Here is a 14,571-nt window from a genome sequence, read left to right as displayed (position 1 = left end):
CAACATATACCACAGTTTGTTCAGCCATTCCCCAATTGATGGGCATCCCCTCGTTTTCCAGTTTTGGGCCACCACAAAGAGCGCAGCTATGAATATTTTTGTACAAGTCTTTGTGTCCATTATCTCTTTGGGGTACAGACCCAGCAGTGCTATGGCTGGGTCAAAGGGTAGATATTCTTTTGTCGCCCTTTGGGCATAGTTCCAAATTGCCCTCCAGAATGGTTGGATCAGTTCACAGCTCCACCAGCAATGAATTAATGTCCCTATTTTGCCACACCCCCTCCAGCATTCATTACTTTCCTTTGCTGTTATGTTAGCCAATCTGCCAGGTGTGAGGTGATACCTCAGAGTTGTTTTGATTTGCATCTCTCTGATTTAGCTCATTATAAATATGAGTATTTAAACCTTTGTCAGAGGTTTCTATGAAGATTTTTTCCCAATTTGTTGTTTCCCTTCTGATTTTAGTTATATTGGTTTTGTTTGTACAAAAGCTTTTTAGTTTGATGTAGTCAAAATTATTTATTTTACATTTTGTGATTCTTTCTATATCTTGCTTGCTTTTAAGGCCTTTCCCCTCCCAAAGGTCTGACATGTATACTATTCTGTGTTTACCCAATTTACTTATGGTTTCCTTCTTTATTGTTACAAGGGAATCACTTTAAAAGACTGACACATACCAATTTAAGGTCGCCAAGGAATCAGCCATGCAATTCCTAAATGAAAAACTCAAGTCAGCCGTCAGCCTTTTTTGGAGTTTAATTACAATAGGAGCAAGAAAGGAATTAGAGATATATATATAGAGAGAGAAAGGGGAGAGAAGGGAATAGGGCTTAAATACCCCTTCTGTTTAGGCTGGGCCAAAAGGCCCAAGCCCTTAGATAGCTGGGGCAAAGAAAAGAGATCAGTCCCTATTACTCACGTGTCCAAAATGGAGAAACAGTCTCAGAGGCCCCCACCTTCAGCTTCCTTCAGAGCAAGCTTCCTCAGAGCCCAGGAACAACCGACCAAAAACTCCACCCCCTTCAGTCTCCAGACCCTCCTATCTTTAAGGACACCATCCAAGTTGCCTCCCCTCAGTCCTCACATCTACCAATCACTCTTCATCAATTTGCCTGTCAATGGAGGCTCTCGCTTAACCCAGGACCGCCCAGAGGTTTCTGGCTTTTTGCACATGTCTGTTGAAGGTCATATTTTCAAATGATTAAATCTATACTCCTTTGTTACAGCCCTTTCTAAATCCTGTTAACTTGAGTATGGTAGAGATTGGAATAATTAAATTTTGATCTAGGCTGCAGCCCTTACTCAATCCTATTAGGACTGAATAGGGTGGAGTATCTCCATTGTATCAATTCTAAAATCAATCAAGACTCAAAGAAATTCCTGTTCTATGCTTAAGCATAGGTCAAAGTCCTTTCCATTGTTCAGCAAAAGGTTTTCTGTCCTAAAGTAATCTTAAGAAGGGAAGAGAAGGAACCTCCCATGCCAATGGAGTTCCCATTCCAATAGACTATCAGTAAGAAATTTTCCAAGTATGAAATATCCCAATGGTGAAATTTTCAACAATTATAAGTCTAAGGAAATTTGAGGTTTACATTATGTTTAAGTCACTCACCCATTTTGAATTTATCTTGGTGTAGGGTGTGAGGTTTTGATCTATTCCTAGTCTCTCCCACACTGTCTTCCAATTTTCCCAGCAGTTTTTATCGAATAGTGGATTTTTGTCCCAAAAGCTGGGATCTTTGGGTTTATCGTATACTGTCTTGCTGAGGTCGCTTTCCCCCAGTCTATTCCACTGATCTTCCTTTCTGTTTCTTAGCCAGTACCAAATTGTTTTGATGACTGCTGCTCTGTAATATAGTTTTAGGTCAGGGACTGCAAGGCCCCCATCATATGTGTTTTTTTTCATTATTTCCCTGGATATCCTTGATCTTTTGTTCTTCCAAATGAACTTTGTTATGGTTTTTTCTAAATCAGTGAAGAAGTATTTTGGTAGTTCAATGGGTATGGCACTAAATAGATAAATAAGTTTGGGTAGGATGGTCATTTTTATTATATTGGCTCGTCCTATTCATGAGCAGTTAATGTTTTTCCATTTGCTCAAGTCTAGTTTTAGTTGTGTGGTGAGTGTTTTGTAGTTGTGTTCATATAGTTCCTGTGTTTGTCTTGGGAGGTAGATTCCTAGGTATTTTATTTTTTCTAAGGTGATTTTGAATGGGATTTCTCTTTCTAGTTCTTGCTGCTGAGCTGTGTTGGAGATATATAGAAAAGCTGATGATTTGTGTGGGTTTATTTTGTATCCTGCAACTTTGCTAAAGTTGTTGATTATTTCAATTAGCTTTTTGGTTGAATCTCTAGGATTCTTTAAGTAGACCATCATGTCATCCGCAAAGAGTGATAACTTGGTCTCCTCTTTGCCTATTTTGATGCCTTCAATTCCTTTATCTTCTCTAATTGCTACTGCTAGTGTTTCTAGTACAATGTCAAATAGTAGAGGTGATAATGGGCATCCTTGTTTCACTCCTGATCTTATTGGGAATGCATCTAGTTTATCCCCATTGCAGATGATATTAGCTGTTGGTTTTAGATATATACTGTTTGTTATTTTTAGGAATGACCCTTCTATTCCTATGCTTTCTAGTGTTTTTAATAGGAATGGGTGTTGTATTTTATCAAAGGCTTTTTCTGCATCTATTGAGATAATCATGTGGTTCTTGCTAGTTTGCTTGTTGATGTGGTCAATTATGTGGATGGTTTTCCTAATGTTGAACCAGCCCTGCATCCCTGGTATGAATCCTACTTGATCATGGTGAATGATCCTTCTGATCACTTGCTGGACTCTTTTTGCTAGTATCCTATTTAAGATTTTTGCATCTATATTCATTAGGGTGATTGGCCTATAGTTTTCTCTCTCTGTTTTTGACCTGCCTGGTTTTGGATTCAGTACCATGTTTGTGTCGTAAAAGGAGTTTGGTAGAACTCCCTCTGTGCTTATTATGTCAAATAGTTTGTATAGTATTGGGATTAACTGTTCTCTGAATGTTTGATAGAATTCACAGGTGAATCCATCAGGCCCTGGGGATTTTTTCTTAGGAAGTTCTTTGATGGCTTGTTGGATTTCAATTTCTGATATGGGATTATTTAAGAATTCTATTTCCTCTTCTGTTAGTCTAGGCAGTTTGTACTTTTGTATATATTCATCCATTTCTCCTAAATTGGTGTATTTATTGCCATCTAATTGGGCAAAGTAATTTCTAATGATTGCCTTCATTTCATCTTCATCAGAGGTGCTGTCCCCCTTTTCATCTTTAATGCTGTGAATTTGTTTTCTTCCTTCCTTTTTTAATTAGATTGACCAGTACTTTGTCTATTTTGTTTGTTTTTTCAAAGTACCAGCTTCTTGTCTTATTTATTAAATCAATAGTTCTATCACTTTCGATTTTATTAATTTCTCCCTTAATTTTTAGGATTTCTAGTTTGGTTTTCTGCTGGGGGGTTTTAATTTGATTGCTTTCGAGTTTTTTCATTTGCATTTCCAATTGATTGATCTCTGCTCTCCCTTGTTTGTTAATATAAGCATTCAGGGATATGAATTTACCTCTGATTACCGCTTTGGCTGCATCCCAAAAGGTTTGAAAGGATGTTTCGCCATTGTCATTTTCCTCAATGAAATTATTGTTTCTATGATTTCTTCTTTAACTAAACGGTTTTGGAGTATCATATTGTTTAATTTCCAATTGGTTTTAGATTTGGTTTTCCATGTAGCATTACTAATCATTATTTTTATTGCCTTGTGATCTGAGAAGGCTGCATTCATTATTTCTGCTTGTCTGCATTTGTGTGCTATGTTTCTGTGACCTAATGTATGGTCAATCTTTGTGAATGTGCCATGTCATGCTGAGAAGAAGGTGTATTCCTTTTTATCCCTATTTATTTTTCTCCATATGTCTATTAATTCTAATTTTTCTAAGATTTCATTCACTTCTTTTACCTCTTTCTTATTTATTTTTTGATTTGATTTATCTAAATTTGATAATGGTTGGTTTAAGTCTCCCACTAGTATGGTTTTATTGTCTATTTCTTCCTTCAATTCTCCTAGTTTCTCCATTAGAAATTTGGGTGCTATATTATTTGGTGCATACATGTTGATTAATGATATTGCCTCATTGTCTAGAGTCCCTTTTAACAAAATATAATTACCTTCCCTATCCCTTTTGATCAGGTCTATTTTTGCATTGGCATTATCAGATATCATGATTACCACTCCTGCCTTCTTTCTATCAGTTGAGGCCCAGAAGGTCTTACTCCTTCCTTTAATTCTGACCTTGTGGGTGTAAACCCGCCTCATGTGTGTTTCTTGAAGACAACATATGGTAGGGTTTTGGATTCTAATCCATTCTGCTATTCGTCTACGTTTTATGGGTGAGTTCATCCCATTCACATTCAAAATTATGATTGTCATTTGTGGACTCCCTGGCATTTTGATAGCCTTCCCTAATTCTAACCTTTTCTTCTTTGGCTCTACCTTTTAGTCCAGTGATTTACTTTGAATAAGTCCCCCTTGTCCCCTCCCTTGGTGTTTCCCGTTTTAGTCCCTCCCTTTTCCCCCCTCCCCCTTTCTTTCCCTCCCTTTTTGTTCTCCCTCCCTCCCTCCCCCCTTTGGTTTTCCCTTCTCCCTACCCTTGTTGGGTAAGATAGAATTCAAGATCCCAATGGATCTGGATGTTTTTCCCTCTCAGAGTTGATTTCCCTGAGATTGAGGTTTAAGTAACCCCCCCCTCTTCCTCTCCTTCTTATAGGAGTTTTCTTCCCCTCCCCTTCCCATGTGAATCTTTGTGTGAGAATGATTATTCTATTTGGTCTTTCTTTACCCCCTATTTATATATTACATTTTCCCCACATATTAGTATACATAGGTTGATATAAATGTAGTCCTTATAGAAGAGAGTTTGAGTAAAAGAAGATAACATTTTTCCCCTTTCCTTAATATTTACCTTTTCAGGTATTCCTTGCTCTTTGATTTTCGGTATCAAACTTTCCACAGAGCTCTGGTCTTTTCTTTGCAAAAAGTTGGAAATCTTCTATTTTGTTGAATGCCCATACTTTCCCTTGGAAGTATATAGTCAGTTTTGCTGGGTAGTTGATTCTTGGTTGGAGACCCAGCTCTCTTGCCTTTCTGAAGATCATGTTCCATGCCTTACGATCATTCAGAGTAGAACTTGCAAGGTCTTGTGTGACCCTGATTGGCATTCCTTTATATCTAAATTGTCTTTTTCTGGCTTCCTGTAGGATTTTTTCTTTTGTTTGATAGCTTTGGAATTTTGCAATTACATTCCTGGGAGTTGTCTTTTGGGGGTTTAGTGTAGAAGGTGTTCTGTGAGGTCTGTCAGTGGCTGTATTGCCCCCTTGTTCTAGAATCTCTGGGCAATTTTCTTTGATTATATCTTGTATCACCATATCGAGTTTGGTGTTTATTTCTGGCTTTTCTGGGAGTCCAATTATTCTTAAATTATCTCTTCTCCCTCTATTTTCCAGATCTATCACCTTGTCGGTGAGATATTTTATGTTCTCTTCTAATTTCTTGGTGTTTTCGCATTGCTTTATTAGTTCTTGCTTTAAAGCCTGGTTTTCTTTTACAGTTTGGTCAAACTGGTTTTGTAGATGCGTGAATTTCTTTTGCATTATTTCCCACTTTTCCTCCCAGAAGGCTTCCATCTTTTTGGTCATTTCTGATTCAAATTCTTCATGGGTTTGTGGAGAGTTTCCATTTCCTTTGGAAGATTTTGGAGCATTTTCTTGTAGGTCTTCTTCTATCTGCTCTTTATTTTGTATTTTGGCTCCATAGAATGTGTCCAAAGTCGCCCCTTTCTTCTTATTTTTCTTGGTATTTTGGGGCTTCTGTGCTTCTTTGGAGTTTGCCATCTCTGAATTTGGAGGATTAGCTTTTCTTATCTCTGTCTGGTGTTCAGAGGCTTTAGTCCTGGGCAGATTGTCGGTTCTATGAGGTTTCCCTGGGTTAAATTGAGTATGCCTCACTGGAACTGGAGTGGAAGGGTCGGACCAGGAGGCCACACTCTCCCCCGGCTCTCTGGGTCGGGTTGCTTTCCGGAAGTTGCCTTCAGAATAGCTGGCCGTGAGGCTGTTTCGTCGGCCTGGGGGGGATTGGCTTCGGCTTCCCAGAGCTCCGAGGGCAGGGACTTTCGCTGAGACTTGGATAGCAGGATCCAGCCCATGAGGCTGTCTTGCCCACCCTGAGGGTTGCTATTGTTTCAGACAAGCCTGCTCTCTGCAGCGGGAGCTCCAAGGGCAGTGACTTTCACTGAGACTTGGATAGCAGGATCCAGCCCGTGAGGCTGTCTTGCCCACCCTGAGGGTTGCTGTTGTTTCAGACAAGCCTGCTCTCTGCGGTGGGGAGCTCCGAGGGCAGTGACTTTCACTGGGACTCGGATAGAAGGCCCTGAGGGTTGCTATTGTTTCGACCCTGCTCTCTGCCGGGGGAGCTCCGAGGGCAGTGACTTTCACTGGGACTCGGATAGAAAGCCCTGAGGTTTGTTGTTCCGAGGACCCTGCTCTCTGAGCCCAGCAGGGCTGCGGCTTCCGGGAGCCTTGGACTCTTAGAAAGAGTTGAAGGTTTTGAGGGGAAGGCAATGAGTTAAGATTTGGACATGTTGAGACTCAGATGTCTACAAGAAACCCAGTTCAAAATTTCCAAAAGGCAGTTTGTTCAATAGGAGTCATAAGACTGGAGGTCATGACAGAGATTAAGGGATGGATGACCAGATTTGAGAATCATCAATATATAGATGATGGTTAAACCTTCTGAGTTTAGTAGAATATTGAGTGAAATCTCATAGAAGAAGAGAGGGGCCCAGCTCAAAGTCTTGTAGGTCACCTACATTAAGCATTTATGAACTAGATAAGAATCCAGCAAATGAGACCAAAGAGAGTAGTCATACAAGTTAAAGAACCACGAGAGTTGTGTTATGAAAATGAAAGAGAATGGGTTGATGATATCAAAGACTGCAGAAAGCTTCAGAAGAATGAGGATGAAGAAAGGGCCATTAAGAGATTTTTGCAATTAAGAGATTGTTAACAACATTGGAGAGAGCAATTTCACTTGAGCGATGAGGTTGAAAACCAGACTGTAGTTAAAACGAGAGTAGAAAGAAGGAAAGTGGAAGCACCTTTTATAGAGAGCTTCCTCAAGGATTTCAGTCACTAAAGGGAAGAGAGACAGGAGATGATAGCTCTCAGGGACAGGTGGATAAAAGGAAGGTTTTTTCCAGATGGGGAAGTAGGAAATCTGTCATTAGATTAGAAGAGTTTTTAAAAAAAATGAGAGAATGGGAATACTAGAGAGATTCTCTGTTCGATGAACGATGAAGAAAAGAGAGCAGATATTTTGGAGTTTCCTTCAAAATATAAGGGATATAATATATAAAATATAAAATATATATAAATATAATATATATATAAAATATAATCTTGTCCTTTCTACCCCCAATCCTGTGTCTGAGATTTATGTTCTCATTTATTCTTCTAGCGAGTGAGATTGGTGTAGGGCCCTTCACCCATATCCGAGACCACGGATCAGCAAGAGACATGACATCAGTTACCAGTGAATCTACTGCAGGTGCCATGGGTAAGAAAATATTTCTTTTCTTTCTATTATACTGGTATTCATCCTTGCTCTGGGCCCTTGTTTTCCAGCTTTCAAATATGATATGGACTCATCTTCATAGTCCGAGAACAGGAAAGTTTGTGATTAGGTGGTAAGACCCGGCAACTTCCTCTGTCCCATTATTGTCTGCCCAGATGTCAGCCTTTGGATGAAGAGCTCATGGAGGATTTTGTCCATTTCTTGTGTTAGTTTGTGTGTATACATATAATTTACTATGATAAAAGTCAGCTACTGGAGGACAGGCTTTTCTATGCCCAGCACCTAAAACCCTGAATGGAGTAGCTGATTCTTAACAAATGATTACTGCTTCATTTTCCATTTAACCTGAGCAGGTATCCGTCAGGCAGTTTGTCTGAGCCTGGATCCCTATCTCATCTGAGGGCAAGATGACAGGACAGATCCATCTACATATCAGTCTCTTCTTATTTAATACTTTCTCATGGTGGCCATGCACCCTGGAGCAAAAGTAGATCCTAATTTCTGTCAGTCTTTTTGTTTTGCAAGTGCTTGTCAAGGACAAGGTGCTAACGTGAGGGGTTGGGGACTCGGGACGTTCAAAATCCTCACAGGCTCTGGGGAACTCTGTCCAAATGGCTCCAAACTCCCCCCCCCCATAATGTCACCACAGGAGATGGACCCTCCCTGGGAACAGAACCTCACACTCCTATCCACGAATCTCTGAGCCCAGGGCCAGGCTCCTTTCCTGCCTTAAGTACTCCCACGGCCTGCACAAGCACAGCTTCCCTTGAGGCTGCTACTTCATTGGAGGACCCAGGGCCAGCCGGCCTGACTCCAGAGACTGAGAGAAACCCACAGGCAACACCAACTCCAGCTATCACCCTGCCTCCAGCCAGCACACAGGAAGTTTGCACAACAGCATCTCCCAGTCCTCCTGACACAACCACAGAGGGCAGCAGTGTCAAGGCAGGCACAGCCTCTGTTTCTGATCAAGTGCCTTCCACTTCCTGCCTCTTCCCAAATAAGCATATTTTAAATAAGCTTCCCAGGGAGGGAATTGGGGTGTGGCCTTGGAGGAAATGGGGAGTGTCTGTCCAGGGAGGGTCAGTTTGTGCCTTTCTAAGGAGAAGGGTCTTCCTCCCAGGTCCTTCCTGCCTATAGCCTTCCAATGGGCCACTGTAGGGACTTTTTCTTGGCTCCATATCTGTTGAATTAGTGTCATCTCTCCAGGCTTCCTCAACTCCATGCAAGGATAGTTTCACAATCCCTGTGCTAAAGTGATTCTCCTCTTCTTATTGATGGATTCTGATTCCACTAAATCAAACATATATGGAGGTTGTCCATCAGTGAGTCCGTGCTTTGAAGGGGGAAACTTGGTTATTCATCCTGTGGAGAAAAGTCAGAGAAGCCATGTATTTTTGGTCTCAGCAGATAGTAGCAACAATGTACTTTCCTTTGGGAGTCCTCTAATAATGACTTGACTGAGCTCTGGTCTCCCCTTCTCTCTTCCTGTAGGAGGTGATGCTGGTGTGGTGCCAGTCACACATGCCCAAGGCCATGAAGGACCAGGAAGCACAGGAGCACTGATGAGGAGCCCCCTGACCCCTGTGTCTACTGTTATTCCCACAGGTAAGTAGGTACCTCCTCTCTGTCTTTGTGTTGGAGGTTTATCCTTTTTAGGGCCTTGTTTCCCAGTCTTACAGAGGAAACATGAAATTATTTTAGAGATCAATCCTCAAGAACTCTTCTGAACCTCTGATTGCTTTCTTTGTACAGCCTGGAGAAGAGGAGTTTTAGAGGTAGGAGTGAGGTTCCCACTGCTAAGGTCTTTTATATAATCAACCATAGGTATAAAGTTGGAAGGAAACTTTGAAGTATCAGGTATTATGGATAGCCTCTCATTTTACTGATGTGGATACTGAGGCCTGGAGAAGTAAAGTAATTATCTCAGGGTGACCGGATATGCCTGGAAGGGACCCTCAATAGCCATCTAGCTGGACCCCATCATTTTACATATGGGAAAAGTGAGGTGCAGAGAAGTTAAGTGACATGCCTCATGACACAAAAGTAGAAAGCATCAGAGGTGAGATTTGAACCCAGGACTCTATTATGCTGTAATTCAAGGTCAACAGGAAAAGTCAGCCCTGACACCTCACATTGAATGGCTTCCACTTTGGGGAAGGTTCCTTCTATGAACTCTCCAAGGGTAGAGATGTGTTTTTAAATTTTTATTTACATCTCCAGTATTTAGGATAGGGCTGAACACATAATAAACACTTAGTTGATGGCAACTAATTGATTGCTTTGATCTAATTTATGAGTAGATTTGTGAGATTCAGTTTATTAAAAAAATTTGTCTTCAAAATGTATCTTATACACCTACCAACTGAACTTGCCTATGGAGAAGTGAAGGGGAATGGAATGAGCAATTATGTAATGCCTACTATGTGCCAGGCACTGTGACTATTTTTATAGAAATAGTATCTCATTTGATTCACATAACAACCCTAAGTGATGGGTTTTATAGTTAGCCCCATTTTTCAGATGAGAAAAACAGAGGCAAGCAATGACTGCTTGATTTTCCCAGGGTCATACAGCTAATGAATTCTTAGGTCAAATTTGAACTCAGGTCTTCCTGACTCCAGGCTAAGCACTATCTCCACTATGCCACCTAATTACTTTTATGGTCCGAGCCACAGAGTTTCCGGTGTCAAGAGTCAGGAATGGAGACAGATCCAAAGGCTCTGCTCTTTAGCAGTGAACTTGGGGAAGGTGGATGATGCAGATATGGGCAGAACACTTTATTTCTATCAGCCTTGACTTGCCAAGAGGAAAAGAATGGTTCTAGGACCTTCCCTTTGAGGCATGATTTCATGACCACCTCCCTAATCTTAGCTTAATAATTCACTTGGACCTTTGGTGATTGATTGCACTTGGCCCACCCATTAAATGCTGAATCCAGTCATTTACCTCTAACTTTTGTCCTTTCTGAGACATTGTTCTTCAACCAGGGATGCTTCTTGGTCACGAGTTTATGGATTGATTCCTACACATTAGCTCTGTGATTCCTGTGAACTGGTCCTACTCTAGTATGGCCTCTGAGTGTTTCCACGAGCTTCTGTAGCCAGGAGATCCTAGAATTGGTCAGAGGTCAGAACTGAAAAACTGGACCTCTCTGATGTTATTGTCTCCACATGGCTCCTGGCAGCCCATCAGCCTGGTGGACAAGGTCATGTTTGGAGTTCTAGATATGATGGAGATGAAGATGAGGAGACAAGTGTCTCTAGATCAGCAGTTCTCAACTTCTCAATATGTAGCAATGAGAATACATAATGCATATCAGGTATTTGCATTCTGAATCATAACTGTAGCAAAATTATAGTTTTGAAGTAGCCACCAAAATAATTTTTGGATGACTGCAACATGAGGAATTGTATTACGGAGTCATGGCATTAGAAAGGTTGAGAACCACTGCTTTAGATAATCATAGGTGAGGATTGGAGGGAGACCATCAAGCCATTTCCTGGATAAGAAACTTCAAGGAAGGGGAAGTGTGTCCCATGTACCATAAAATCCCTAAAGCATCCTTTTATTAAATTGTGACTGATATTCCCCTCTTAATTTATATTGCTCTTGTTTAATAATCCTTGTTCAGACACCTATTTCCATTAGAAAATCACCTATGTTATTAGAGAAGCTGTATGTCATTCAGCATTGCTGATGAGAAATCAAGCCATATCTGATTGGCATGTTGCTTAATAGTCTATGATGCTTTTCATCTTTTAAAAATTAACTTTAAAATAATTTAATTTAAAGATATGATATTTTCCTAATTAAACCTAGTAACCATTTTCAATATATGTTTTCTGAAATTATTAGGTCCAAATTTTCTCCCCCCTTCCCTTCTGTCCCCCTCTTGGAGAGATGGTAAGTAATTTGAAATGGATTATACATGTATTATCATGTAAAACATAATTCCATATTCGTCATTTTTATAAGAGAACACTCATATAAAACCAGAGCCACATAAACTGTACATAAAATAATGTGAAAGGGAATATGCTTTGATCTGCAACTGACTCCCACATTTCTTTCTCTAGAGGTGTAAAACATTCTTGGTCAAAAGTCCTTCAGAGCTGTCCCAGATTGCTCTCTTTCTGAGAGTAGCTACAACTTTCACAGTTGATCAAAGGCAGATCAAAGCATCTCCCCTTTAAATTCCATTCAAAATTATTCATGTTATATCTTATAATAGTTTCTGTTTCTTGTTTCTTCTTGTTGTAAGGTGCTGTCCAGCAGCCCTTACAAGAAAGGAAAGATAGAAGATTGACCCTTGGGGGAAGGGCTGAAGCCGAGGGGATGGATCAGAATGGAGGCAGACACCAATGCAATATTACCAATGAGCAAGCTGCACAGATCAAGCTCCAGCTACCTAACTTCAAAGGACATGAGGCAGTTAGATAACCTTAAATCAACAACACGGGAGTTAGGAATGAGTATTGAGATCAGCTGAGAGAAAAGCCACTGATCCCTTAGAGCCCATGCTCTAAGTAGGGACCACTCTGGCTAGAGGATAGGAGATTAAGAAGGAAAGGTGTTTCACAGAGATAGAGGAAATTCCATGAGAAAGCTGTTCTTAGCCAGAGGCTAAGCTCCAGGAAGGAGAGGGACAGGTGAAGAAGATAATAAGGGCTGTTTCTCTGTCAGCTGCTTGTATTTATTACCATTGTGATGCAAAGGGACTTAATACATATTAATGAAGACACAGTGGATTGCCATTGGTTCAGTTGTAAATTACCACAAGGCAGAGGCATGGATTGTCTCAGTCAGGTGAGCACAAAGAATCCTGAGTCTGTGCCTAAACCTTAGGAATGCTGGGATCAAAGGTCAATGCCTTTCTTGCCATGGGCAGGTCTGAGCATGCTCTTTCCTAAGACAATCCTTACAGATTAATTATTTCCCTTGTGTATACACAGGTGTGGATTGTTACACTTGTCATGGTTATTGTTTGCCTAGTAATTATTGATCTGAAGAGAGCTGTTAAAGAGAGATGAGTGAGGAAAGGTAGTAGTCAAGGTGGAATGGCTCTTGTTGTACTCTCTCACTCTCTTCTCCTGGTCTATGATAGCTGAGGAATATCTCTTGGAAATGGTGACCCTGGGTGATGTGCTGGTTGTAAATCTTGAAATCTCTCAGACTTGTGAATGTTAAAAATTTCCCCATCAGGGAATTCTTTTTTTTTTTTTTAATATATTTTATTTGATCATTTCCAAGCATTATTCGTTAAAGACATAGATCATTTTCTTTTCCTCCCCCCCAACCCCCATAGCCGACGCGTAAGTCCACTGGGCATTAGATGTTTTCTTGATTTGAACCCATTGCTTTGTTGATAGTATTTGCATTAGAGTATTCATTTAGAGTCTATCCTCTGTCATGTCCCCTCCTTTTTATGAGGAAAGTAGAAACCCTCTTCAAATGGGTTTCAGAGGTCTCTTCCAGTGAGGTGCGGTGGTGTGGTCTAGTTGTTTTCTGAGAGCTTCTGAGCGGCATTGGAAGGAAGGGTAAATTAGGAGTCCGTTCCTCAAAATGTGGCGGTTCTTGGCCACCCTGTGTTGCCTGGTCGTACTGACCAGAGCCAAGAGCAGATTATCCTTTCCTCCTCTATCAGATGAAATGGTCAACCACATCAACAAGCTCAACACTGCATGGCAGGCTGCGCACAACTTCCTTAATGCAGACATGAGCTACATAAAGAAACTCTGTGGTACCTTCATGGGTGGAGCCAAGCTACTACCTTAGAGAATGATAATGGTTGATAATATGAAGCTACCAGAAAACTTTGATGCCTGGGAACAATGGCCAAACTGCCCTACTATCAAGGAAATAAGAGACCAGGGTTCCTGTGGATCTTGCTGGGCATTTGGAGCTGTGGAAGCTATTTCTGTCAGGATCTGTGTACACAGTAATGGAAATGCTAATGTAGAAGTGTCTGCTGAGGATCTGCTTAGCTGCTGTGGATCTGAATGTGGGGATGGCTGTAATGGCGGTTTTCCTGCTGGAGCTTGGAATTTCTGGACTAAGAAAGGCCTTGTATCTGGTGGTCTCTATGATTCCCATGTGGGCTGCTGACCTTATTCCATCCCTCCATGTGAGCACCATGTGAATGGCTCCCATTCTGCCTGTACTGGAGAAGAGGGCGACACCCCCACGTGCAGGAAGAAGTGTGAAGAGGGCTATTCTACTCAGTACAAGGATGACAAAAACTACAGATCAACCTCCTATAGGGTACCTTCAAGTGAGCAGGAGATCATGGCTGAGATCTACAAGAATGGCCCTGTGGAGGGAGCTTTTAGTGTGTATGAAGACTTCCTACACTACAAGTCTGGAGTATACCAGCACGTTGCTGGAGAGATGCTTGGAGGTCACGCCATTCAAATCCTGGCTGGGGTGTGGAAAATGGAATCCGTTACTGGCTGGCTGCCAATTCCTGGAATATTGACTGGGGTGATAATGGCTTCTTTAAATTCCTCCGTGGAAAGAATCACTGTGGGATAGAATCTGAAATTGTGGCTGGAATTCCCAGAACGGATCAATATTGAAAGAAGATGTAACCTGCTGCTATTTGTCTAACTATCAATAGCCCTTTGTGACTTTTAATCTTTCAAGAAAGAAAAAAATCTTGGGAATGGGAAGAAGGTGAATGTGGGCAAATGAATACTTTTAAAAGACAAGTTTGGAGAGATGCTCTTTTATTTATCTTTTGTTTAAAAGGGAAGTTTAAGGAGAGGATTTAGATAAATCATTGGGCTTTGAAAATTTGGTTGAGCCAAATTCTTGTGGGGTCAGCCAGCTCCATTGATAATAACATAGATGAATATTTCTTGATCTGACTCCAACTAATAATGCATGCCATTTCAGTTTAAGTAACTCTGTGA

At 40.9% G+C, this 14,571-nt stretch overlaps 1 protein-coding gene and 1 pseudogene across 1 annotated transcript in view; both read left to right on the top strand.

Annotated features, from left to right (window-relative positions):
- The first annotated feature begins 9,128 nt into the window (after nt 1–9,128).
- LOC130458056 (mucin-16-like) overlaps nt 9,129–14,571 on the top strand; it is a 52,941-nt gene continuing 47,498 nt past the window's right edge. The window contains exon 1 of the mRNA XM_056820963.1: nt 9,129–9,265. Coding sequence (XP_056676941.1) covers nt 9,223–9,265 — 43 coding nt within the window. The 5' untranslated portion in view covers nt 9,129–9,222. The remainder of the gene's footprint in view (nt 9,266–14,571) is intronic.
- On the top strand, nt 11,921–14,247 carry LOC130457910 (cathepsin B-like; annotated as a pseudogene).

Source organism: Monodelphis domestica, chromosome 3 (genome assembly GCF_027887165.1).
Source record: "Monodelphis domestica isolate mMonDom1 chromosome 3, mMonDom1.pri, whole genome shotgun sequence".
In the NCBI taxonomy this organism is placed as follows: domain Eukaryota; kingdom Metazoa; phylum Chordata; class Mammalia; order Didelphimorphia; family Didelphidae; genus Monodelphis; species Monodelphis domestica.
The sequence above is the reverse complement of the archived record's forward strand: the minus strand, read 5'-3'. Positions and strand labels throughout refer to the sequence as shown.